The sequence below is a fragment of the Corythoichthys intestinalis genome, chromosome 1, assembly GCF_030265065.1.
Source record: "Corythoichthys intestinalis isolate RoL2023-P3 chromosome 1, ASM3026506v1, whole genome shotgun sequence".
NCBI lineage: Eukaryota > Metazoa > Chordata > Actinopteri > Syngnathiformes > Syngnathidae > Corythoichthys > Corythoichthys intestinalis.
The window spans coordinates 71,649,290-71,673,835 of record NC_080395.1 but is presented as its reverse complement, the minus strand read 5'-3'; the positions used below and the strand labels follow the sequence as shown (position 1 = coordinate 71,673,835).

General features: G+C 40.5%; 1 protein-coding gene across 3 annotated transcripts in view; it reads left to right on the top strand.

Annotated features, from left to right (window-relative positions):
• Nucleotides 1-12,639, top strand: part of LOC130917256 (SH3 and multiple ankyrin repeat domains protein 2-like) — a 525,263-nt gene extending 512,624 nt beyond the window's left edge. For 2 of the 3 annotated variants that reach the window (XM_057838487.1, XM_057838477.1), the window contains one exon: nt 3,631-12,639. In XM_057838487.1, the coding sequence (XP_057694470.1) occupies nt 3,631-4,147 (517 nt within the window). In that variant the 3' untranslated portion in view covers nt 4,148-12,639. The remainder of the gene's footprint in view (nt 1-3,630) is intronic. The other variant, XM_057838497.1, reaches the window with a different exon arrangement.
• The last annotated feature ends 11,907 nt before the right edge of the window (nt 12,640-24,546 follow it).

Below are 24,546 nucleotides of genomic sequence, written 5' to 3'. Positions count from 1 at the left end.
CAGTAAATTTCTCTAGAAGGCTCTGTTGTAGTCAACCTAATTAACTCTTTATTTCAAATACTCCTAAATCGGCAAAATCTTGACTTGAATCTATCTTTTAATGATGAAACTTCAGGAAAATTATGGAATAATTAATGGGAGCCATTTTAACAACTTAAACGGTTGATTGACAACATTAAATTGAATGTAGTTTAAAGCTGCTGATACGGCATGGGGACTTGAGTATTTTATTTACTGTTTTTAACTGTTAATTTGATTCTGAAATATTAGTTTGGTTTAGCCTGAGAGGATTTTTGAACAATTTTGAAACTAATGTACTAAACAATCATCAAACAAACATCATTAATTGATTTATAATCGAATCGGAACTTCTGAATCGTAATCGAATCGTTAGGTGCCCAAAGAATCCCACTTCTAGTATTTACCGTTCATATTTGTGTAAGCACTAGAAAAGTTTCAGACTCACTGCTCTACATTGTCTATAAGTGTGAAGTTGATTATCGATGCTTTTGCTTAGTATGTTGGTTTGCCTGTTTTATATTCAGTTCATCCTTGGCTTACTTAGGTAGCTGGAGCTTGTCGTATTCAATTAGTCGGGTAAAACACACCACTTTTGATATTCTATGCTGGTATTAATAAAGAGTTTCATGAATTCATTTCTGTCAATCAAAACTTTAGACTTTGAGGAATGTGGTTCTATACTACATGTGCAACAAGTGACAATTTTTCTGCTGAACGTCAGATATACACTACCTTTGGAGCCATTCAACACCTTCATCCAAACAATGGGTAGACACTGCCATCTACTGGCACTTATATAGGTCATCTTTCCTTGGTTCCTCCTCTTGAGTTTCATTCCCTTGCTTTCTTTAGTTTCCTGTGGGAAATTCACATTTATAAACATATCAATGTAGATCTACCCGAATCAGCCAAAAGGCAAGTTTTCATCATCTTGCCCTTTCTCCTATAAACCAATCAGAACTGTTCAAAAACACTACGCCTTTGTCCTACACTGCAAATGTATAACTTCTTAATCAGATTTTTTTTTTTTTTTAAATTTAGTCAAATATTTTTTCCATTTTGTTTTGGGTGTTAAACACTAGTTAACAGATTAATGAGTCAGATTATTCCACTTACTTTAAGTACATATTACTATTTGTTCTTATTAAGGCCATACATCTAAAAGTTGGTCATTTTTCATTTACATCAAGAAATAATTGCGTTCAAATAATGTTTTGAACAAGATCTATTCTTGAATTAAGAACATTAGGCATTTTAAAGGTTTTTTTCAAGATTAAATATACTAATTTATTGCTTAAAGTAGGTCTGCCAAGCTTATTTTCAGCTAGCTATTTATCTTATTTCAAGAAATCTAAGCTAGTAAAATTTACTTGAAGTACTGGCAAATGATTTCAAGCAGATTTACACTGAAAACAAGGGAATGTAACTAGTATTAAGGAGGTGTGTTTTTACAGTGTAAAAATGTCAATGTGTTTGAAAAAAAAAAAAAAAATCCGAATCTGTAAACATATGAGTTCGGGTCTGGCAATTGTGCTAAAAGGCTAACGAAATGTTCATACGCAACATTTTGATGAATTGTTGTAAATGCAAATGTACTTTTGTGTACTTCTAATCCAAGGGCGTAGGTTTGGTCTCACCATTGGTATGGACGATATAACAGCATAACCTGCATGTACACTTTTTTTTTTGCTGCGGACGGGACATTTATAAGGCCAAACAGACTGGGTGAACGGGGGTCAGGGCTACATTTCTCACCAAAATGAACCTAATTAATTGATAGGCTAAATGATGAATGCAAAATAAATCTGTATTGACTGATACTAACTATCATGTATATTGGTTCAGGTGATATACACTGTTTAATTCAAACCTTTATTTTCAAAAACTATTAAAGAAACATTTTGAAAACTTCCTGAATAAATGTGTGGATTTTATTAGCAAATTTAAAATTGCAATATTTGAACACAAAGTATATTAACATACACAAGAAATACAAACGTTTTAATCATCAATTAACTATCTATAAAATGGTAATCCTTAGTTCACTACATTTCTTACAGTTTAATTAACGTTAACAGGAGAAAACATACGGGAGGGTATTTCTCTCCATGCAGCTCCCTCCTTGAGTTCTAGAAATTCACACAGATTGGCCCTGGGTTGGTGCCTGCACGGTGTCTCCGTTCGTCTGCGTGGCTGTCGCGTGTTTGGTGGGCTCGTGTGCGGCCGGATGTGATTGGGCGCGCTCGGGTGGGGGGGTCCCGGTGCCGGGACTGGCGGTGGTTGCGGCGTAGAGTCGGTCGCCAACGGGCTTACACTCTCAAGGGTTTCACACGATTACTGGGTTCTACATCACAGAGCTGATTTTTGTACACTCTACCCCTCCCAATAACTTAGCTCATAGATTCCCCCACCACCCTCCCCTTCTTTCCCTGGTCAACAGGCCCCCCACATGGTGTCAACAGGAAATACATCTAGCTGATGATAGCACCAACATATTAATAATTAGTGTAGGCGTTCAATGTATTTCTTGTTGTTGTTTATGTTTCTTTTCTTCTGTTCCCCATAACCCCTTCCTGTTCACTACTTTGTCATAATAAACGAGGTATGTTGAATGATCGCAATGGGAGTAAGTCATACTCTCAATGTGAAACATTTAAACTGTTCAGAGCAACCGGACACTTCGACTTCCATTCTCTGTGTCAAAGAGCTGAACAGGACAGGTTTTTAAAAAAAATGTTTTTAAATAATAATTACCGTGTTTGTCATTATACAGTACTTGTATATAAAACCCTTTGCCTGACACAATGTGACAAAGTTGCCAAAATTGTAAGAAACGGTGCATTTGCTGTGATTGGCATTCAAGCGGATAGAAAAAAAAAAGTGAGAAATTAACACAGATTAATGTTATGCTAACTCTGATGCATGTCGGACTTTCAGTATCAAAATTAGTGGTGTGTTCCCTACCTGCACAACATTGACGTTTTTTCACATTACTTACAGTGGCTGCTGCTGGCGGAAAAAAACTTCCAATATCCTTCGTCTTCAAAGGGGGCGGAGGAGGCGGCATGTTGTATTTCTGTTGGGCTGCCAATGCGTGGGGGTGGGTTGCTCAAGTCATCAGCCAATCAAACGTGCGTTTTAGGTAAAAAAAAAAAAATGGACTGGCACATTCAGCAAGTGAAAAGGGGCTAATGTAAGTCTGAACATAACGGAAGTACTGTAATTCACTTAATAATGGTCAGGTCAATTCTATCCTTACAACATATGGGAAGACTATCTAAATGACCTATATAACAGAAGCCATTATATAATGCAAATAGGGCTGCTTAAAAGTTGGTGGGGACAATTTCAGCATCCTGAAAAGTTAGTAGTGTTATGTCCCTATCATCCCTATGCAAACCTAAACCCGTGTTCTAATCTCAGGTAACCTTTGGAAGTAATGCATATAAAACTGTAAATGTGTTAGTTTAGTGGGTAGTGACCTAGTCCCACCATTATCTTTCTGTACTAAAATGCCACTGACCTGTGTGCTGTTCACAGACGTAGTGTGACTAGTTGTGGTCATATTTGAAGAATATTGCTTACCCTCCAACCTCTCTGCTCCCTCAGGCCCCACTCCGATGACTCAGGAATGCGGAACAACGCCGCCGCCGCCTCCACGCCTCCGAGCAGCCTTCCTCCTCAGACGCACCCGTGCAGCCCTCCAGACTCGGCTTCCTCCCTCACCCCTTGCTCCTCACTGCCGCCCTCGGTGTCTCCCACCCTCACGGACGTCTTCGGCCTGCCCACCCCGCCCATGGGCAGCGGCGGGGGTTACAGTTTGAGCTCGTCATGCGGAGGGAGCGGGAGCTCGCGTTCGCCGTCGCCGCTGACTCTCATGCAGGCGGTGGCGGCATCGGGGAAGCCCTTCGCCTCCAAACCAGTGGAGCTGTGGAGCAAATACGACGTAGCCGACTGGCTGGAGAGCCTTCACCTGGGCGAGCACAGAGACGCTTTCCTGGATAATGAAATCGAGGGTGCACACCTGCCCTCCTTGCAAAAAGAGGACTTGATAGACCTGGGCGTCACGAGGGTGGGCCACCGCATGAACATCGAGAGGGCCCTCAAGCTGCTGCAGGACAGATAAGGTCACGCTCGGAGCACTTACTTAGATCTCGAGCTCACCAATCTCTTCATATGCTCCGTCCGGGATGTTTTGTCCAAGCCTTTCTTGTCCTCAGTCATCCTCACCTCAGCACTCCCAGGTCAGCCTCGATCTTGCAGCCCTATAACATCGGAGGAAAGTGGCGAGGGAGAGGACAGCAGAACGGACTGTCTGTGCATCCTCAACTGTGGAAGTAATCGATTTCACATGAGAACCAACTGCAGTTTTGGAATACAACAGACCTTTTTCCCGTGCCCCCTGTGCGGGTGCGTGAAAACCAGCTGAGCTGGTGGTTTTTTTTCTCTTCTTTTGACCCTTTTCTATCTTTGCTAGAGATTAATATGAGAATATTTCTTCACTAGAGTCCAACTGGAGTTATATTTCTGGATGCATCAAAAGTTGTAGAGAACCACTTATGCTTTTCACCTGTTTTTGTCAAATCGAGAAAAGCTAGCTCACATAGGAATATGACTATCCGGTGAACACAACAAGCACATAACACTAAATGCACATGAATCAATGAGTAAGAAGGAAACGCTCTTCTTCACAGACACACGAAGCATGAGTACACACTCCGTCAGTGTCACCGCCTTCTCCTGAGGGAGTTTAGTGTGGATGGAGGTGGTCTGCATTGCCAAAAGCCAGCACCCATAGTGATACCGTTAAACTTAAACATATTGAAGCGTTCCATCTTCTGGATGAAGTCAAGTCAGCTTGTCTGACAACAAAAGGGGACCTTATCATATCTTGCTTTGTTTGTGTGTGCTTGATTGTGCGGGTGGGTGATAAACATTCCCTATACAGAAGCTAGAGCATAGACTTCATAACCTATTGACATGACACGGGAAACGGGGCCGATTCGTAGAGGGCCTATTTTCAAAAACTTCAAATTCAAATATTTACAAAACCATAGCTGCTACCGACCTAAAAGCAAAACAGGCACCTACCTTAGCCATGAGCAGCATAAAAAAATTCAAAGTCGTTCCCTTATAAAATCCCGATAAATTATTTTCTTTATAACTATAACACAACTTAGAATGGCTGTAAAAGTCTCAGATTTTACACTAGGTGCACAAAAATCACCAAATGCAGAGATAATCACCTATATTTTCAGGATCAATAGCAATATTTAACTAATCATATAGGTTTTTGACCAAAATAGCAACTTTATTTATTTATTTATTTTTCTTATTTACTAAGTTTTCAACAGCTAATAAATCACTCAATTTAACATCAGAAACTTAATACTTGAAGAAACCATGCAGAATCAATCATAAATAATACTATGTAATTAGATAATTAATACATTCTATATACAATCACAACTTATTATAGAATAGAATATCCCTTTATTATCATTATACTAGGGTGACCATATTTTGATTTCCAAAAAAGAGGACACTCAGCCTGGCCTCAAGATACTTGAATTTTGCTCGAGGTTCACTCAAAGATGCCTATGTCACTTTAATATATTTAAAGTGTGCCCCTTCACTCTAGATGGACAAATGCAGTTTGAAAAAACATAAAAATAAATAATGACTTTAAAAAAAACCAAAAAAACACAGTAGGCTATGTGCCAACTAAACATTACTATCACAACAATTGTCCTTGACAAATTGTTATTCCCATTCAATTGATATTCTTATTCAATGTTCTAGATTGGACACAAACAAAAACCGAAATAAACTGACAAACTATTCAACCAGCATGTTTCCAAACGTAGCAGTTCAAAACTATGTTTCCCATCATGCCTAGCGTGGTTTAGCTTACTGATGGCTAGCTGAGGCAAAAATCAAACTTTGCTATAAAAGTTTACAATCATCGGCAGCGCAACGATGCGACACCAAACGGGATTTTACAGTCAAAGCTCCGGCAGAGGTCAACAGTTGCCATTATATACGTATTTATCATAAAAAACTTCAGGCGTTGTGGCCAAATCGTCAACCCAGTAGATGGCGGTAATGCCTCATGATAGGGGTAAACTGGCAACAAAAACAAGAAGAACTACTCCTTCCCTCCCTACTACTAGGAGCCATGTCATCGCAGGCAGGCGCTGCCACCCAGCGGCCGGAGGGATTCTCTTCAAATTGGTCCCGTGAAAAATCATAAAAACCGGACATTTTTATGAATTTATAAAACCCGCCCGGACCACGAGGATACTACGTGAAAGTAGGACTTGTCCGGGCAAAAGAGGACGTTTGGTCACCCTACATTATACATTATATACTGTTAGCGAATGAGGCTAGCGGCCGCCTGGCATAAACAGAGCTTTTCTGGCGCAAATTCTTGTGAATAAATGCTTATATCCCCGAATTCTTCATAGATATGGACGTACAACAGTCTCAATTCTTGGTTAAAAGCTAAGAAACCGTACAGTTAGCATTGATTTTACGTATATTGATGAAGTACCATGCTACTATGTTTGCGAATGAGGCTAGCGGCCGCCTGGCGTGAAAGGAGCTTTTCTGGCGAAAATTCCTGTGAATAAATGCCTAAATCCCCGAATTCTTTATAGATATGGACGTAAAACAGCCTCGATTGTTGGTTAAAAGCTAAGAAACAGTACAGTAAGCATTTATTTTACGTACATTGACGAAGTACCGTGCTACTATGTCAGCGAATGAGGCTAGCAGCCACCTAGCGTAAAAGGAGCTTTTCTGGCAAAAATTCTTGTCAATAAATGCTTAAATCCCCGAATTCTTCATAGATATGGACGTAAAACAGCCTAGATTCTTGGTTAAAAGCAAATAAACCGTACAGTTAGCGTTATTTTACGTATATTGACGAAGTAACATGCTACTATGGTAGCGAATGAGGCTAGCGGCCGCCTGGCGTAAAAGGACCTTTTCTGGCGAAAATTCTTGTGAATAAATACTTAAATCCCCGAATTATTCATAGATATAGACGTAAAACAGCCTTGATTCTTGGTTCAAAGCAAAGAAACCGTGCAGTTAGCATGTATTTCGCATAAATATTGCCAACTATGAGGCTAGTCAGTTCCATGTGTTAACAAAGAAGAAAATTCCTTCGAATAAAAGCTCTATCACACATGCATGGTACGAAAAATATAGTATTTACCTTGAATCCTCGAACAAATCACTCCTGAGACAATCCTTACTGTTTGTATGCGGTACAGCTTTCGTAGTTAAATCCAATCATATGTAAATCCAAGCGTAAATCTGACATGAGCGTGTGCCGTCTTCGGCTATTACTAAATGAAGCCCGGCCCCCTCTGAAAAGGTGTCGCGCAAAGAATGACGAAGTGTCAGGTTAATAGATTTTTTAAGTCTATGGCTGTAGCTTCACTTTTTCAACAGTAATTTCCTCCACTGAGCAGCTTTGTGTATCACTGCAGTGTTAACCTCATTTGACACAAAGTAGATTTCATTAGAGCTCTTCAAGGAACACTGACTGATCAATTGAGGGTTTATAAGGGGAGATGCATGTTGAAGAAGAAGAAGAAAAATGGAAAGGAACCTCAGGGGGGGTAGAAATATTATTATCTCGTTTGTACAGCATAGGCACAGATGTGTTTGAAACTTTATGAGCGTTTATGATTTAAAACGAAACAACCAAGATGATGTTGAACGGTCGACTTATAGCGTGTTTCACAATTTCAGTCATTTTAGCTGATGTAAATTCAAAGGCATCAGCCTTTTATTTAGCATATCAGGCATTCAGTTTGACATCCAAGGAGATCATAATGCTTGGAAGAGTCAAAAAAAAAAAAAAATCACAGGATTGTGGCGGAATGACTTTTGGGAACTGGAGTCAAAGATACTTCTGAAAATCTACGCTTGCGATGCCTTCGTCAATGGAAGTGTTCCACATTAAGAGGGTTTAAAATATGCAACAAAGTAAATTTGATGTAGTAAAAAGTTATTTTTTGTCCAACCAGTAACTGGAGTAACTACATTGGCACGACACCGGCGGGCGTACCATATTCAATGTATGACGATCTTGGCAAAAAGTATAGGTTAAGCAGCCTGATTTAGAATCCCCTTTAAGAATGATGGGAAACAAAAAATTGCTCATTTTAGACCTGTTATTATAAATATTCTTGTAAGTTAATTGTATTGCTGACACTGCGTTTCGGGGTTATCAACATGTTTTGCCCCGCCGTCCCAAAAGTCAAACTCCCCCTATGATGGAAATAGAGTACTAATGAGATGTTTACTGAGCTAAACCTACCAATTCTGTCCGAAAATGATGTCCTTGGTGCCAAATTCCCTGGTAAAGATGTGGAAGAAAATACAAATGTTCTGTTAAAGAGATGGCTTGAGTGTCGAGAGCTGAAAGACAAGAAAAATAGCCGACCTTATCCAGCGGTAGCTTTTTTTTACGCCACTGACAATGACATTCTCCTGTTTCAACAATCTTTTACCACCATATGCCCTGTCTTTCTTATATATTATATCCTCTGGTTGTCTTACGTCTCTGACCGTTCAGGGGGTAATTCACATTGCTATTTTTGTGTAGTGATCTCAAATGCTAATCAGTGACAGCCAACGAACACTTTTAATTTTTTCATTAATAACAAATCTTAATTCTATAATTTATTTCCACTTTCCCCTTACTAAAGTTGTTTTTTACAACAGGAAAGGTAACAACAGTGGCATTCAGATACCATTTTAGTTTTTTCCAGGTCATTCATTGTCAGACAGAAGCAGCACGACAAAACGCCACGCGAAAAAATAAGTCAACATATCAGTATGGCTTACATCTTCGTCCTCTGTAGGACCATGGCCCCCAACAAAATGTTTACTGCATATGAAATGTGAATGGCCTCACCTTGCTGGCGTTAAGCTGGTCTTTTGAACGTCCGCGGAAATTGATCCATTCGTCACATTTTTTCCTCCGAGTTTTTGGTTTTGGTAAATGTATGAAGAAAACATCCTTCATATGTCGTAATGTTTAGAGTCGTTTTTACAAGTTCCATAGCAGCAGTGTTTACTCGGCATGTTCTTTTTTTTTTGAAAGATTACCGGAGAAAACAACCAGAAATAACATGGATTATGTGCGAGGGCGTGTCTATGATGACCCACTTCCGGGTTACGATGGCAACGTCATGGTCTAAAAATAACATTTATGCGGTATGCTATTAAGTATCCCTTGCTAGGCTGAGGGGGTTATGCTGAAAGAGTGTTAACACACATTCATACACTCGTGTCCTTGCCCTTGAAGAACTAAGAAAGAAGTGACGGTAGATGTTTTCATCTGCATGGATTGGAGAAATTGATCAAAAGTAATATAACGGTGTTGTATTTTATTCTACAGTAATGGTACTGCCACGGGAGGTCGAAGCCCAATCCGGTGTCAAAATGTGTATATAAGAGTCTTTTAAAAGGGTTTTTAATTGAGTGCATGTATAGAAATGTAAAAAGACTCTGGAGTAGAAACAAGCCAAGGAAGGTTCCTTCTCTGATTTAAAGGCAAAAGCGGTGTCCACTTCCCGGAGAGGATGCCTTAGGTAAGGTGCAATGTTTCTGAACCTTTTGGAATTTCTCACATTTCTGCATAAAATCACCATAAAATGTGATCTGATCATTGTCAAAATCACACAGATGAAAAAACAGTGTCTGCTTTAACTAAAACCACCCAAACAATTATCATTCTTACACCTGGTAATAATTGTCTTGATGAGAAGCATTGTCTGATGTCCAGCATGGCTCGGTCAAAAGAGCTACCTGAAGTCCTGTGACCAAGGATTGTTGATTTGTATAAGGCTGGGAAAGGATAAAAAACCATCTCTAAAGTCTGGATGTTCATCAATCGACAGTCAGAGAAGTTGTCTACAAATGGAGAGAATTTGGCACTGTTGCTTCTCTCCCAAGGACTAGCTGTCCAACAAAGATGACGCCAAGAGTTCAGCGCAGTATACTCATAGAGGTAAAAAAAGAAACTTAGAGTGTCTGCTAAAGACTTACAGAAATCACTGGCACACTCCAGTATCTCTGTGCACACATCAACTATATGTAAAACTATGGCCAAGAATGGTGTTCATGGGAGGAATCCACGGAGGAAGCCACTGCTGTCTAAAAAAAACATTGTTGCTCGTTTAATGTTCGCAAAAAGGCACTTGGACACTCCAAAGAGGTTTTGGCAAAATATTTTGTGGACTGATGAAACCAAAGTTGAATTGTTTGGGAGTAACACACAGCGCAGCACAGTGTGGAGGAAAAATGGAATAGCTCACCAACATCAACGCATCATCCCCACTGTGAAGCATCGTGGAGGGAGCATCATGATATGGGGCTGTTTTGCTGCCTCGGCCTGGACAACTTGCAATCATTCATGGAAGAATGAATTCAAAATTCTATTGGGATGTTTTGCAGGAAAACCTGAGGCCGTCTGTCAGATAGTTGAAGCTAAAAAGAGAATAGATGCTGCAACAAGACAATGATCCAAAACAGAATTAAATCAACTTCAGAATGGTTTCTAAAGAACAGAATACATGTTCTGGAGTGGCCAACTCAAAGTCCAGACTTGAACCCCATTGAGATTGTGTGGCATAACCTAAAGACAGCGATTCATGCCAGACATCAGACTGAACTATAGCAGTTTTGTAGAGAAGAATGGGCCAGGATTAGTCCTGATCGATGTGCCAGACTGACCTGCTGCTACAGGAAGTGTCTGGTTTAAGTTATCGCTGCCAAAGGGTGGGGCCACAAAATATTAAATGTGATGGTTCACTTGCTTATTTTCCCTCTTCTGTCATTGTTTGCATACTATCCTCAATAAAATATGAAAACCTATAAATGTTTGGGTGGTTTTAGTTAAAGCAGTTTTTTTTTATCTGTGTGATTTTGACAAAGATCAGATCACATTTGATTGTGATATTATGCGGAAATGTGAGAAATTCCATTCGGTTCAGATACTTCTTCCTACCACTGTACTTTGGGTTGGCAATTTTGCATCTTTAAGCCAATTCTCTCGGCTCTCTGTGTGATTTAATACATCTGAACGCCCAATGTGTGCAACGTAGTTTTCGAGATAAGCGGACTCGTCTGGTTTATGTCAGCGGCCACGGCCCAGCTTTTGGTGGGTTATTCTATGAAAACTCCGACACGCTTTGTGTTCTGTGAACATTAGTGGCAGAGAAGCTGGCACGGGACAATGCTGCTATAAACCTGTAACTTATTTTCAAACAAATAGTGATGTGTCAGCAGGGGTCGAAAAGCACAGTATTTTTCAAAAAATTTGTATAGAGTTCTATGACATTTTATAGAGATTATCTTCAAAAAATATATATATGTTCGACACTGGTGTGTGATTTGCCAAATACAGAAATACTATATAGATACAACGGTTGATATTATCATTAGATTTATGGGTTATGTAAGAAGCAATATTTATTCTGAATGAATCTCCTTTGTTGTGTTTTCTTTTCCCATTTTAAAGTGACATATCACGTTATGCTTATGTCTGTATTTCAATGAACTGTTGCCTAGATGCAAGTCTACTAATGTGGTAGATTTCAGATAGGTTGGCCAATCAAGTGACCACTCAAACCAGGTATCTTCTGACCGCGACTTGCCTATCTGATATTTTCTGAAAAATCCCAGACTCAAGAGAGCAAATTGTGTGTTGTGAGAGAAAAAAATATATACATTTTTTGGTATATGTCTGCAGACCACCTTAGTAAAGAAATGTACACTTAAATAAATCCACCCCCCAAAAAATGAGTTTTGGTGGCTGTTCTTTCCACTCAGTGGGTCAAAAGCTCACTAAACAGTGTTCTGTGTGAAAATGTAGAGCTGAGTAGATGTAGTAAGAATCTTCTAAGGGTTTCACCAGCCATGTTTAGGACAAACCTGGCTCACTAAAGCCACATCCCACCCCCTCTTTTTAAAGCTGCTCCCACTAATCTCATTGGTCAACATTTGGGTAACCCATACTGTCTTTTTCTTAACTTATTTTAGTTTCATGATTAGATTTTATTCTTTGTCTTTCTATAGACTAAGATGTTTTGGGCAATTTGTGCAAAAAGACTTGTGTTCATGTTTTTCTATGTTGCTGTAATTTTGTGCTTCGAAAAATCATCATAGAGTCAACTAATTAATGAAATGAATAGAGAGAATTTTCCTGTAAGTGCACTCTTCATTCCCCACCGCCCCAAAGTCCTCAAGAATTCTTGTATGGCAACCAAAAGTCACTGTAAGAAATAAATATAACATTGCACTATTGTGGTTGTCCTCTCACTTACCTGTTTGCGTGCCGATGCGATCGGATGTCACAGTGGCCTAGGAGGCTTGGAAATATTGCAACTCTTACAGTCATGTAAAAAAATTAGAACACCCCATTAAATATTCAGTCCTTTATTAATAAATGTTCACATAGTAATGTCTGATCTTGTTTTTCTTTATTGCAAATGAAAGTGCTTTGATAGCAGGCAAACAACAAAAATTAACATTGTTTTACTCATTAAACCAAATTTACCAACAAAAATGCATATTCTAACTGAGGAAAAAGTTTGCCCCACTCCTCGACGCAGAATACTTGTCCTTGGGATCAGAGGCGTAGGCAACAAGCAACATGGGGCCCTTTGAGCGTGTGCAAGTAAGGGGGACAGTTGGACTTGGAGCAATAAAATATTTAATAAAAGTCTAATAACACCTCGCTCTCATAGAGCGCTTTTTAGGACACTCAAAGTGCCCCCCTCCCCATTGCATTATTCATTCACTCCACACTCAGTGGATGTAAGCTTCTGTTGTAACCACAGCTGCCCTGGGGGAGACTGACACCTTCTGAAACAATTCCCAGAAGAAAATGTGTGTGAATGTTGATTCTAAACACTGATTTTATGTAGAAATGCTAGCATGCTGCAATGCTGTTAGCAAATGCTAACAAGCTAGTTACAACAAGTCAAGGCAGTTAATTGGTTTAGGACACAAAATACTACTACTACTACTGTCTGCAGTGCTTCTACTACATTACGACTTAAAACATAGTACACTCTTGCTTCCTTTTCTCCTCTTCTGCTTTTTTTTTCTTTCTTTTTGTGCTTCCAGAAGGATAACTTCTCCACATTTTGCCAATTACAAAAAGGCCAGATCACCGCCCACTCTCACTCTGAGTCACGTGACACACATACATACTCGCGCAGTATAATGAACACAAAGGTGGCGGGGTGCGAGTGCGCGCTGCGTGCACGTGTGGTCATCTTGGCCATAAAAGTGGCGAAAACTAAGCACTTTACACTGACTCAATTCAATTTTATATGCATAGCCCTATATCACAACACGTTGTCTCAAAGGGCTTTGCAGAGGCAATATGATACACAGTCAGAAAAAGCAGATGAAATAAATAAAGGTCAAGTCCTGGGCATCCCCCATCCTTAGACCCTCCATGTCGGCAAGGAAAAACTCCAAAAACTCTTTGGGAGAAATGAGAAACCTTGGGGAGTACCATAGTCAGGAGAGATCCACTCCCAGGACGGATAGACAGGACTGCTAATGGGAATTAGCAGACAGAGTTACAGTTTGTAAAGATGCAAGAGAGTAAGGGAACAGGAAGAGGTCCATCTAGTCAGATGAGACGGGGGGGGGGTGTCAACGAGGTCGTCCATCCAGCCAGGGGTCCGGATAGTCAGGAGGCTGCAGCTCAAAAATAGCTCCTCCCCAGAGGGGAGGGGGGAAAGGGGACACCGGGTGACTAGTGATGAAGAGTAAACTAGATATTAAAATTAGAAAATAGAAATAAAGTAAAACAAGTGGTAGGTAGAGTAAGGAAAAGGAGATAGGACTCAGTGGCTGTACTTCCCCCAGCATTATGGCTTCTAGTGCAGCTAAGCTGTGAGTCTAGTCCGATTTCAACTAGCCTGACCATAAGCTTTGTCGAATAGGAACGTTTTTAGTCTAATCTTAAATGTACAGACTGTCTCGGCTTCTTTAATACTAGCTGGAAGCTGATTCCATAAAACAGGAGCTTGGTGGTTAAAGGCTCTAGCTCCGACTTTACTTTTAGAAACCCTGGCAACTACCAGTAGACCTGCATTCTGAGAACGGAGTGTTCTGTTGGGGTGGTATGGAACCAGAACAACGGTGAGATAAAATGGTCCCAACCCGTTAATGGTCTTAAATGTAAGAAGGAGGATTTTAAATTTAATTCTAAACTCGACTGAAAGCCAGTGAAGCGTCTGGAGCACAGGGGTGATGTGCTCTCTTCTATTAGTTCCTGTTAAAAGTCTTGCTGCTGCGTTCTGGACTAGCTGAAGACCTTTTAGAGAACTTTTAGGACAAGCTGCAAGTAGGGAGTTACAGTAATCCAATCTAGATGTAACGAACGCGTGAGTTAATTTTTCTGCATCGTTTTTAGATAAAATATTTCTAATTTTGACTATGTTGCGCAGGTGAAAAAAGGCCGTTCAGCAGGTTTGTTTAATATGAGCTTTAAATGATAAGTCTGGGTCAAGTAGAACTCCTAGGTTTTTAACTGTGGTGCTGGAGGCTACACTTACATCGTTTACAGTGACTATCTGGGCAGTTAAAGAGTCTCTCACACTTTTTGGGCCTATTATAAGGACTTCTGTCTTTTCAGGGTTAAGTAGAAGATAATTAGGGCTCATCCAGGTATTTATATCTCAGACGCAGGTGCTTAGTTTATCCACTTGCCTGATCTGCTCAGGTTTATTTGAAAAATACAGTTGTGTGAGGTCAGCATAACAATGAAATTAATGTTATGTTTTCTGATGATATTGCCTAAAGGAAGCATATACAGCGAAAACAAGATGGGCCCGAGGACCGACCCTTTGTGGCACACCATAACTGACTCTAGAGTACGGTGATGATTGCTGGTTTACATTGACAAACTGGTACCTATTAGATAAATATGATTTAAACCAGCAGAGGGCTGCTCCTCTAATGCCAATGTCACATTCTAGTCTCTGCAGTAAGATATTATGGTCGATTGTGTCAAAGGCTGCACTCAGGTCCAACAGAACCAGGATCGAGACTAATCCATCGTCAGCGGCCAGTAACAAGTCGTTAGTTACTTTGACTAATGCAGTTTCAGTGCTATGATGAGCTCGAAAGCCAGACTGGAAATGTTCAAATAAACTATTGTTCTGTAGGTGCTGACAGAGTTGTTTAACTACCACTCTTTCAAAGACTTTGGAGAGAAAGGGTAAATTAGAGATAGAGGTCTATAATTGGCCAAGATGTCAGGCTCAAGAGTAGGTTTTTTCATCAAGAGTGGTTTAATAATAGCATATTTAAAGGATTGAGGCACTTGGCCAGTAACTAATGAGGTATTTATTATATTTAGGATAATATCAATAGTTAGAGGCAGGGTCTCTTTAAAAAGTTTGGTTGAGATTGGGTCTAGGAAGCACGTTGATAATTTGGAGGACGTAATGATCGAAGATACATCTATTTGGTCTACAGTGGTGAAGTTATTTAATATTATTGAGGGGTATATAGGAGATTCTGAATTTTCAGTCTGCGCTTTGTCAGACCTAATCGTTGGAAGTAATTCATTTATTTTATTTCTAATAGTTGAGATTTTATTGTTAAAAAAATTTAGGAAGTCATCACAGCTAAGAGTGGGTGGGAGAGAAGCTTCTACTGAGCTGTGACTGTTTGTCAGCCTTGCTACAGTGCTGAACAGAAACCTAGGATTATTCTTGTTTTCATCTATTAAGGATGAGTAATATCTGGTTTTAGTCGTACGCAAGGCCTGTTTATAGGCCACTAAACTGTTTTTCCAGGCAGAGAGAGTGTGCTCTGTGTTGGAACGGCGCCAAAATCTTTCTAATTTATGTGCTGATTGTTTAAGAGAACGTGTTTCACCATTATACCAAGGAGAAGCTCATCTCGGCCTGACAAACTTTAACTTGGGGGGAGCGACTACATCGAGAGAAGTTCGTAATGTAAACATTACACTATCAACAAACTCGTCATTAACAGCAAGGCCAGACATTTTTCCTTCATAATCAGACGACATGAAGGCAAATAGTGGCTGAATTATCTGTTTATACTCTGAAACAGAGAGATCACATAATGTACTTTTCATCTGAGTTTTATTCACTAGTGAAGGATTACCTTGAAGTACAAACTGAAATGTAATTACAAAATGATCGGACAGTTCGGGGTTATGGCGATGGACAATAAGATCACTAATGTCCGTATCGTACGTTAAAATCAGGTCCAGGGTGTGCTGGTGACTATGAGTTTATTTACATTTATTTACATTTTGGAAATAGCCAGTCCCATCTAGTAGGTCATTAAAAGCCTTACCAAGAAAGTCGCCGTCATCATCAACATGTATATTAAAATCCCCTACAATTATAATTCTATCCCAGCTTAGCAAAATACTTCATAAAAAGTCAGAGAAATCTAACAAAAACGGTGAGTAGGGACCAGGGGGATGGTAAACCACTATGAAAAGAACTGGTTTTTGGTTCTTCCAGTTAGCATCAATAATTGATAGTACTAGACTTTCAAAGGAGTTATAAATGTAATTAGCTTTACTTTTTGGGCTCATACCTAAACAAGAGAGTGATATTTTCGCCACTCCTCCTCCTCGGCCCGTGCTTCTAGCTGTGTGAAAATTCACGTGACTTGGGGGTGTGGATTCATTAAGTATGACAAAGTCATCCTGCTGAAGCCAAGTTTCAGTCAGGGCCAAAATATGAATATTATAATCCCCAATTAAATCATTAACTAACAGAGATTTGAGAGAAATTGACCTGATGTTTAATAATCCGCATTTTAGATGTTTATTAGGAGTTATTTTATTTTCACTGCTATCGGGGGCTATACTGTATGTATTAAATTCTTTGGTCTCATTTCTATAGTACTATGTTTTTTACTCTTCACTATACGAGGCACGGACACAGTCTCTATCTTCTGTCCTGAATGTTGGATTTGTGACAGCTCGGAAAGAGGCGAGTGATCAATATTAACAGAGTCGTGATTTACACTACAACTCTGCGCCCGGGCCCCCACTCTGAAGTGTCACTTTGGGAGACTAAGTTTGGCGGCCACGTTTCGAGTTAAGAGAGCAGCACCATCCCAAGTCGGATGAATGCCATCTCTGCGAATGAGCCCTGGCTTCCCCCAGAACACACGCCAATTATCAATAAAGACTATGTTGTTTTCTGGGCACCATGTAGACAACCAGCGGTTAAATGATGAGAACCTAGAGTACATCTCATCATTGACCAAATTAAGCAGAGGCCCAGAGAATGCTACGGTGTCAGCCATCGACTTAGCAAGCTTACACACCGAGGCTACGTTTAAGCACGTCAGACTGTCTCCGCCGGGCGTCGTTACCGCCTGCGTGAATCACGATACGGCGGAACCTCTTCCTACTCTGTTTAAGAGCCTGAGGTTTCCTTCGATGTCACCGACTCTGGCCCCTGGGTAACACCTGAGAGACACCGCCGGATGATTCACATCTCTAACTATGGAGCTTCCAATTACGAGAATGTCTGGTTCAGCCGGTGTGTCGCTGAGGGGTCAAACCTATTGCTGACGTGAAGCTGCTGGTGCACTAAGGTTGTGCATTTACCACAACGCTTCCCCCGTATGGTCACAAATCTGTCCTTAATTTCCCCCGGCTGCACGGGGCTCGCTGTGGGGCTAACTACCCTAGCATTCCTACTACTGCAAGCACGACCTGCGGGCCCTGCTACTACCTGGCTATAGCTCGGGTTAGCTTTCGTCTCTGGAGTGCAGAGCCGTGCTTCTAGCTCAGAAACCCTGGTCTCCAGCCCTAAGACTAAACTACACTTCCTACAACTACTACTATCCTCGATGCAGGCGCCAGGGTGCTCGTTATACATACAGCACACTGAGCAGAAAAGACGGGAGGGAGAGGGCAGAGGGCTAGCCATGGCTCGGATAAGCTAGGCTAGCAAGATAGAGCTAAAGAGGAGACAGCTAAAGAGGAGAGTAGTTTTAATCCACGAGCAGGCGTTTACGCTGTTAAATCGTGGGATAAAACCGACTGAGGAGCACTAGGAGATTAGTGACTAGGAGAATAGACCCTACTCACCAACGTCACAGAATGACGTGTCGCTGTATCCGGCCGCCATTTTGTCCGTCTCTGTTTAGCCCTATTCTCAATGGTTTCAATTAGTCGTTCAGTTTATAGAGCAATTCATGGAAGCCCCAGTGCTTTCAGACGCTGTAAACTCATTGGATGCGTTGCATAAAAGGCGTTATGTGGAAAAGCTTCAGTCTATCCATTCACCAGATCCATATTTGATGCCTAAATCGATATTTTTCGACCCGCTGTCTTCGCCCTCTCTGCCTGACATCTGCTACCCTGATATCTACAACTATCTTTTCCACAGAAACTCGGCCTACAGTATTCTCACAAAACTTTGAGAAACATTAAGAGCAGCACTCTACGCAACATTACCCTGTGTGATTTCTAAAATGGCGACAATCAAAAAAAAAAAAAAAAAGTTGACTGCGATGGCCGACGCTTCAAGGATAGGTGGATATTGGATTATTTCTTCAATAAAACACGCAACAACTGTGTCTGCCTCATTTGCAAAGAGACAGTCGCTGTTTTCAAAGAGTTCGATGTGACGCGATAATAACAAGACACGCTGACATGTACGACAACATTACAGGGAAGATACGCAGCGAGAAATTATAGCAACTTGAAGCTAGTTTAATTTCACAGCAGCAGTATTTCGCAAGAGCCCGAGTGTCGAAAGAGAACGCCACAAAGACGAGACTGTTGAAATTATGAATTTTAAAAAATAATAAAGCAAATGTGACACAGAGAAGGGCTTGCTAACATTTGTTTAAATATATTGTTCTATGTAAATCAGCCAAGGTAGCCCCCCGCATTTTTACCACACCAAAACTGGCCCCCTTTGCAAAAGGTTTGGACACACCTGTTTAACTGATGATCCTTAGACAATTAAGATCATTGCGATTAGCCTCGCAATGATCTTAATTGTGGTTGTCAGCCCAAAACCCTCTAAATATATAGGAAATGCATCTTACCAGATATAAAATGACTACTACATAATCTGTGGTGTTGGAGCCCAGTTTTCTCGTCGAATTGCAGCAGTCCATCTCGCTCTCCTCTCCGGGTCTCTCGGAATACGGTAGAACTTCAAGTTTCTCCGTCTAACTTCTCTGTTATTGCAACCAACCGCCACACACGCCTTCACCATTTTGATTATTAATGTTAACGAGCAGAAAAACACGCCATAATAGGAGGAATTTACGTAGTGGTAATGTGTCAAAACGACGAGTAGACGGACAATATGGCGCGGAGGCGTGGTTGTGATGTCATGTGAGTAGGGTCTATATCGACTAGCAGCAGTGCTAACACACAAACAATACACTGTGACGTCAAATCAAGTCGGATGTACTTACATTCGTTCATGGACGCACACATTTTAACAGGTGGCCGCCCTCTCCTCGAAATGCGCACCTTACACCTATTCTCGCTCCCAGAATACAAAGCGCTTGTGACGTAGGATAATAACTCTGGTTGCTATGTGAATGTAGGCATACCCAAGGAACCTCGCTGAAAGGAGTATTAAAATTGCTAATAAAATCGTTTAGGATCATTTTAGATGCATATATGTTATATTTTTCTTATAGAGTAATCAACGAGGAATACGATAGACCCATTAATAGACTTTTTGGGAAAAATCACCAATACTTTAAGTTGTCACATGAATAATTAGGTGGCCTGTGAAAATCAATGTAAAACAACTCGACAAGGACTTTTCAGACAGTACTTGGCGAGTCACTCTTTAAACAATAATGTGGCATTAATAGCTGATTGGACTTTCTTAAATATGTATAATCTATGTGGTTAGTGCTGATTGGGATCCAAACGCCTCCGCTTGGGATCCTGCTGAAGGAGCCGAGAGACATAGTCTCTCCAGCGTGTCCTGGGTCATCCCCGGGGCCTCTCGCCGGTGGGACATGCCCGGAACACCTCTCCAGGGAGGCATCCAGGAGGCATCCGAACCAGATGCCCGAACCACCTCAACTGGCTCCTCTCAACGTGGAGGAGTCCCTCCCGGATAACCGAGCTTCTCACCATATCACTAAATGAGAGCCCGGACACCCTGCAGAGGAAACTCATGTCGGCCGCTTGTGTCAGGGATCTTGTTCTTTCAGTCACGACCCAAACTCGTGACAATAGGTCAGGGTTGGAACGTAGATCGGCTGGTAAATTGGGAGCTTTAACATATATAAGAGTTTGCCCAAAATTGCAACTTAAAATTTCAACAGCGAATAAATGACTCAATTTTCACATCAGAAACTTATTACTTGAGGAATTGAGGAACTTAATTTGACTGAACAGCAGCAAAATTGACATTTTTCTATATACAACCACAACTTATTTAGGTTAAATTGCACCATTGTGTAGAGATACAAAATGTAACACGACGGCTGCCACAAAACAAAGGGCTTTTTAAGTTGAAAATTCTTGTAAATAAATGCTTACATCGCAAATTTCAATAGATATGAATGTACAGCAGTCTAGATTCTTGGTTAAAAGCAAAAAACAGTCAGTTGTCGTTCATTTTACGTAAATATTTTTAGCAAAAGTTAACATTAATTTTATCCATTAATTTTTTTCACATTTCTAAGTGCATGCATGGTGCTATTTAATATTGTAATTACCTTGCATCCTCGACCAAATCAATCTTAAGACACTCCAGCCTGCATGTGTGCGGTAAAACCTTCCCCCTATTGCCACCTAAATCTGGCGTTAGAACGCAGCGTGTTTGAGTTTTATCACAGTGTAAGCCAACTCAACGTTCTACCTTGTCAACTGATGCTGGAGTCTATGGCTAAATGATGATTGACACATACGACACTTTGAAGTTTCAGTTTCCAAGCAAGCGTGCATGCGGACCGGACGTAGACAAACGCGCTGGCCCTCAACGACTTACATACGCTTTTGCGTACCGATGGCTGACCACCGTATTTGCGGCAGACACGAGAAAATAACTTCTCAAAATGTCAAAGAGGCAGGCCACACTGAGTAATTACTTCCGTGTTCCTCCACCCCCGTCAAAAGACAGACAGACGACAGAGACGTCACCGGAGCTACCGAAAAAAAGGACTTTTGCTGAAAAGTAGGAGGTACCATGGCTAGAAGCAAATGATGCTCGCACGGAAATGCGGTACAAAATGTGCTGTGAGAATCCCAATGTCGCCGATAAGAGCAGCGCATTTTATGTAGGGTCAAAGAATTTCAGCCATCCAAACTTTGAAAAGCACGAAAAAAACAGAGCATGTGGCAATTAAGCAAACTATCGATGTCAAACAGGACCCCGCTCGCCCTATGGACAAGTGGTGGAATAAAGGTAATGAACAGCGACATGCACTGACAAACGTGTTTTTGCTCGCATTTTACAAAGCTAAACATGCACGTTCAATAAGGTCTTATGAGGAGGACATCCCACTTTTAAAAAGGCTTGGAGTTAATGTGGGAGCCGCATAATGCCCTTTATTTTGAATTGGTGCTTTTTATTTCTTTACATTCCAAAGTAATGGCAATTTTGTTGTGCCAGTTGATGTTAATCAAGCATTAATTGTTAATATAATTAATTAAAGTTAATTGGCTCTAAGTAAAGCTTGTCATAAATTTATCGCATCAGGCGGGTTGGCCCTCAAGCTCAATGAGGACCAAGTCACATCTCCAGGTCCTCCTCTGAGAACCTGGGCAAAAAAAATATGTGCACCCCTGTTTATAATGTTAATGCCATCTTGTGGATTTATTGTTATAATAAACAAATACAGTACTTATATGTACAGTATTGTAGCGTTTGCTAGCGGAAGTTTGGTCGCGAAAACAGCACACGAGCCTCAGCGCCTTTTTCCTCTTTTATTAACTTCCCGCCACCACACCAATGCCAAAACAACAACAACTATATACACTGACGCAATCCAGTCCACCAATCGGAGCGTCGCGCCGGTGCACCAGCACACCAACGACAGTCCCGTGCTGGTGCATAAATTAACCCATTGATGACAGCCCCGGCGACGCTACAGTATGTTGAATGTATACATCAGTCTTATCTTTCCATTCCAACAATAATTTACAGAAAAATATGGCATATTTTAGAGATGGTTTGAATTGCGATTAATTACGATTAATTAATTTTTAAGCTGTGATTAACTCAATTAAACATTTTAATCGTTTGACAGCCCTAATACATTTATATTGTATATTTTATGTTGTGTAACTTTAGTTCCTATGTGAATATTAGTTCCTACTTGTTTTGTTTGGTGGAGGGTTTTGTATTGAACACGGGGCCGTTTTGGTTATTATTATAGCAGAGAAGACAGCAGTAAATCAACAAAGACAAGTCAACTGTGCCCCGATCTACCACTCAAGAGATCTGATGGACTCAAAAAGTGGGTTACGATTGCATATTAGTTTAAAAATCGACCAGATCCACCATATTTTTACACGAGTTACTTCCGGTCTGCCTGATCATAGCTACCGGTAGTAGTATTGACGCAGGACGCTCGCGTCTCGCGTCAAATAATAAATTCTGCCATTCTTTTCGCATGTGTCGTGATGAGCCGCTCCTGGGATGCATCTAACACGCGGCCGCACTGCGACTGGTGTGCATTGGCTGATTGACTTTAACGCCTGCGTTTCACTGCGTTCTCGCGGCAGCCACGTTGTCGCACCGTTGACGTTTCTGGGTTATACTGTCCTACTGTGTTGGTCCTCATTATAGTAGAGAAGACGGAGTAAATATAATCTACACATTAAATACACAAAGAAACTGTAACCCGATCGACACACAGCCTCGAAAAGTAAGGGTTACGTTACGTCAGAAACTCGTTCGGTACGCCTCCGTTCCGAACCGAGCACCATGTACCGAAACGGTTCAATACAAATACATGTAGGCTACCGTAACATCCTTGATAATAGCATATCTGTCAAGTTGTACGGTTTCGCCGCAATTTGTACAAGTGAGCACTGATTTTTAAATGTGTACGCCGTACATTTAAAATCTACGTTTTTCGTGCATTACGTTTTATTTTTCTCCGTTAGGATTTTGTCCCAGTTTCGGCAACGAGACAATGTGCGTTACTACGTTGGTTGAATGACGCGAGAAAAGTCAGACACGGATAGAGAAGAGTGTTTGTTGTGACGCTGTAGCAAACGCGATGCTAGGCTAGGTGGCGCCAATATTTCCTGACTGTAGCCGACAGCCTACAATCTACGCCTAGATATCACATGCATATAGAACTACATGCGAAATGAGACTCGACGGCGTTAGTAAACAGCCGCCATTTTAAAGCAGGAGACTTCTCAGAAAGGCTCTGTTGTAGTGAACCTTCCTAGCGAACCTAATTAACTTTTAATCTAAAATTCTCCAAAATCGGCAACATTTTGACTTGAATCTATCTTTAAATGATGAAACAGTTTTAAAACTTTCACATGTCGAAAGTAGACAGAAGGGAACTCATGCAAAAACGGGAGCAATTTTAACTACTTTAACGGTTGATTCACAACTTTAAATGATTTCCAAACATAGCAAAGGTTTCTGTGTTTTTGGTTTTGTTTTTTTTGAAAAAAATAAAGAAAAAAGACATGAAAGGTAACATCAGTTACTTTACCAAGTAACTAATTACTCTTACATTCAGGGAACTGAGTTACTAACCCAATTACTTTTTGGGAGAGGTAATTTGTAACTGTAATTAATTACTTTTCTAAAAGTAAGATTAACAACACTGGTCATAAAGATGAAGTCTGCAGAATGAAAAGTGATGAAAGCGGAGATTTTATTCTGCCAATTTGTTGCCGAACACAATTTGCCTGAAACTACTGCTAATCACTTCTCATAACTAGCAAAAGAAATGTTCCCTGACTCAAATATTGCATCGGTAAGTTCATTTTATCAATTGACCTTTTTAATTTATAATTGGACACACTAACAAACTACCTTCAAGTCCTAAAGTGCCATGAAGTGCAGCCATCAAGACATGATAGAAATTGCCAAAAGTGCGACATACAATTATAACAAAAGTCAGTTAAATTTCAGTAATCATGATGTAGCTGAAGATAGTTTTTTTTTATTTCACCAGATTATATGTTACAATATCACCAATAAATTCTTCTTTTAAAAATTTAGTTTTATTTTGTTTCATATTTCACGCTATATACGTTTTAAGATTAGTCACCAATTTGTAAGGGCATACGTCACTATTTGGAAGATTGCCAACGGCCTCGGGTTGGCTGGTAAATAATAGGAAGTATGAAGAAACTTCATACGAGGAACAATTTTCTCCACTAGAGGGCACTCATGCTCTTTGGACAAATTACAACCAGGGCTGCATTTTTTTCTCTCTCTCGCCAGAATTTAATGATTTGGGTATTGTAACAGTTCATAAAGAAAAAACTTTATGTAGAGAAAAAATTAA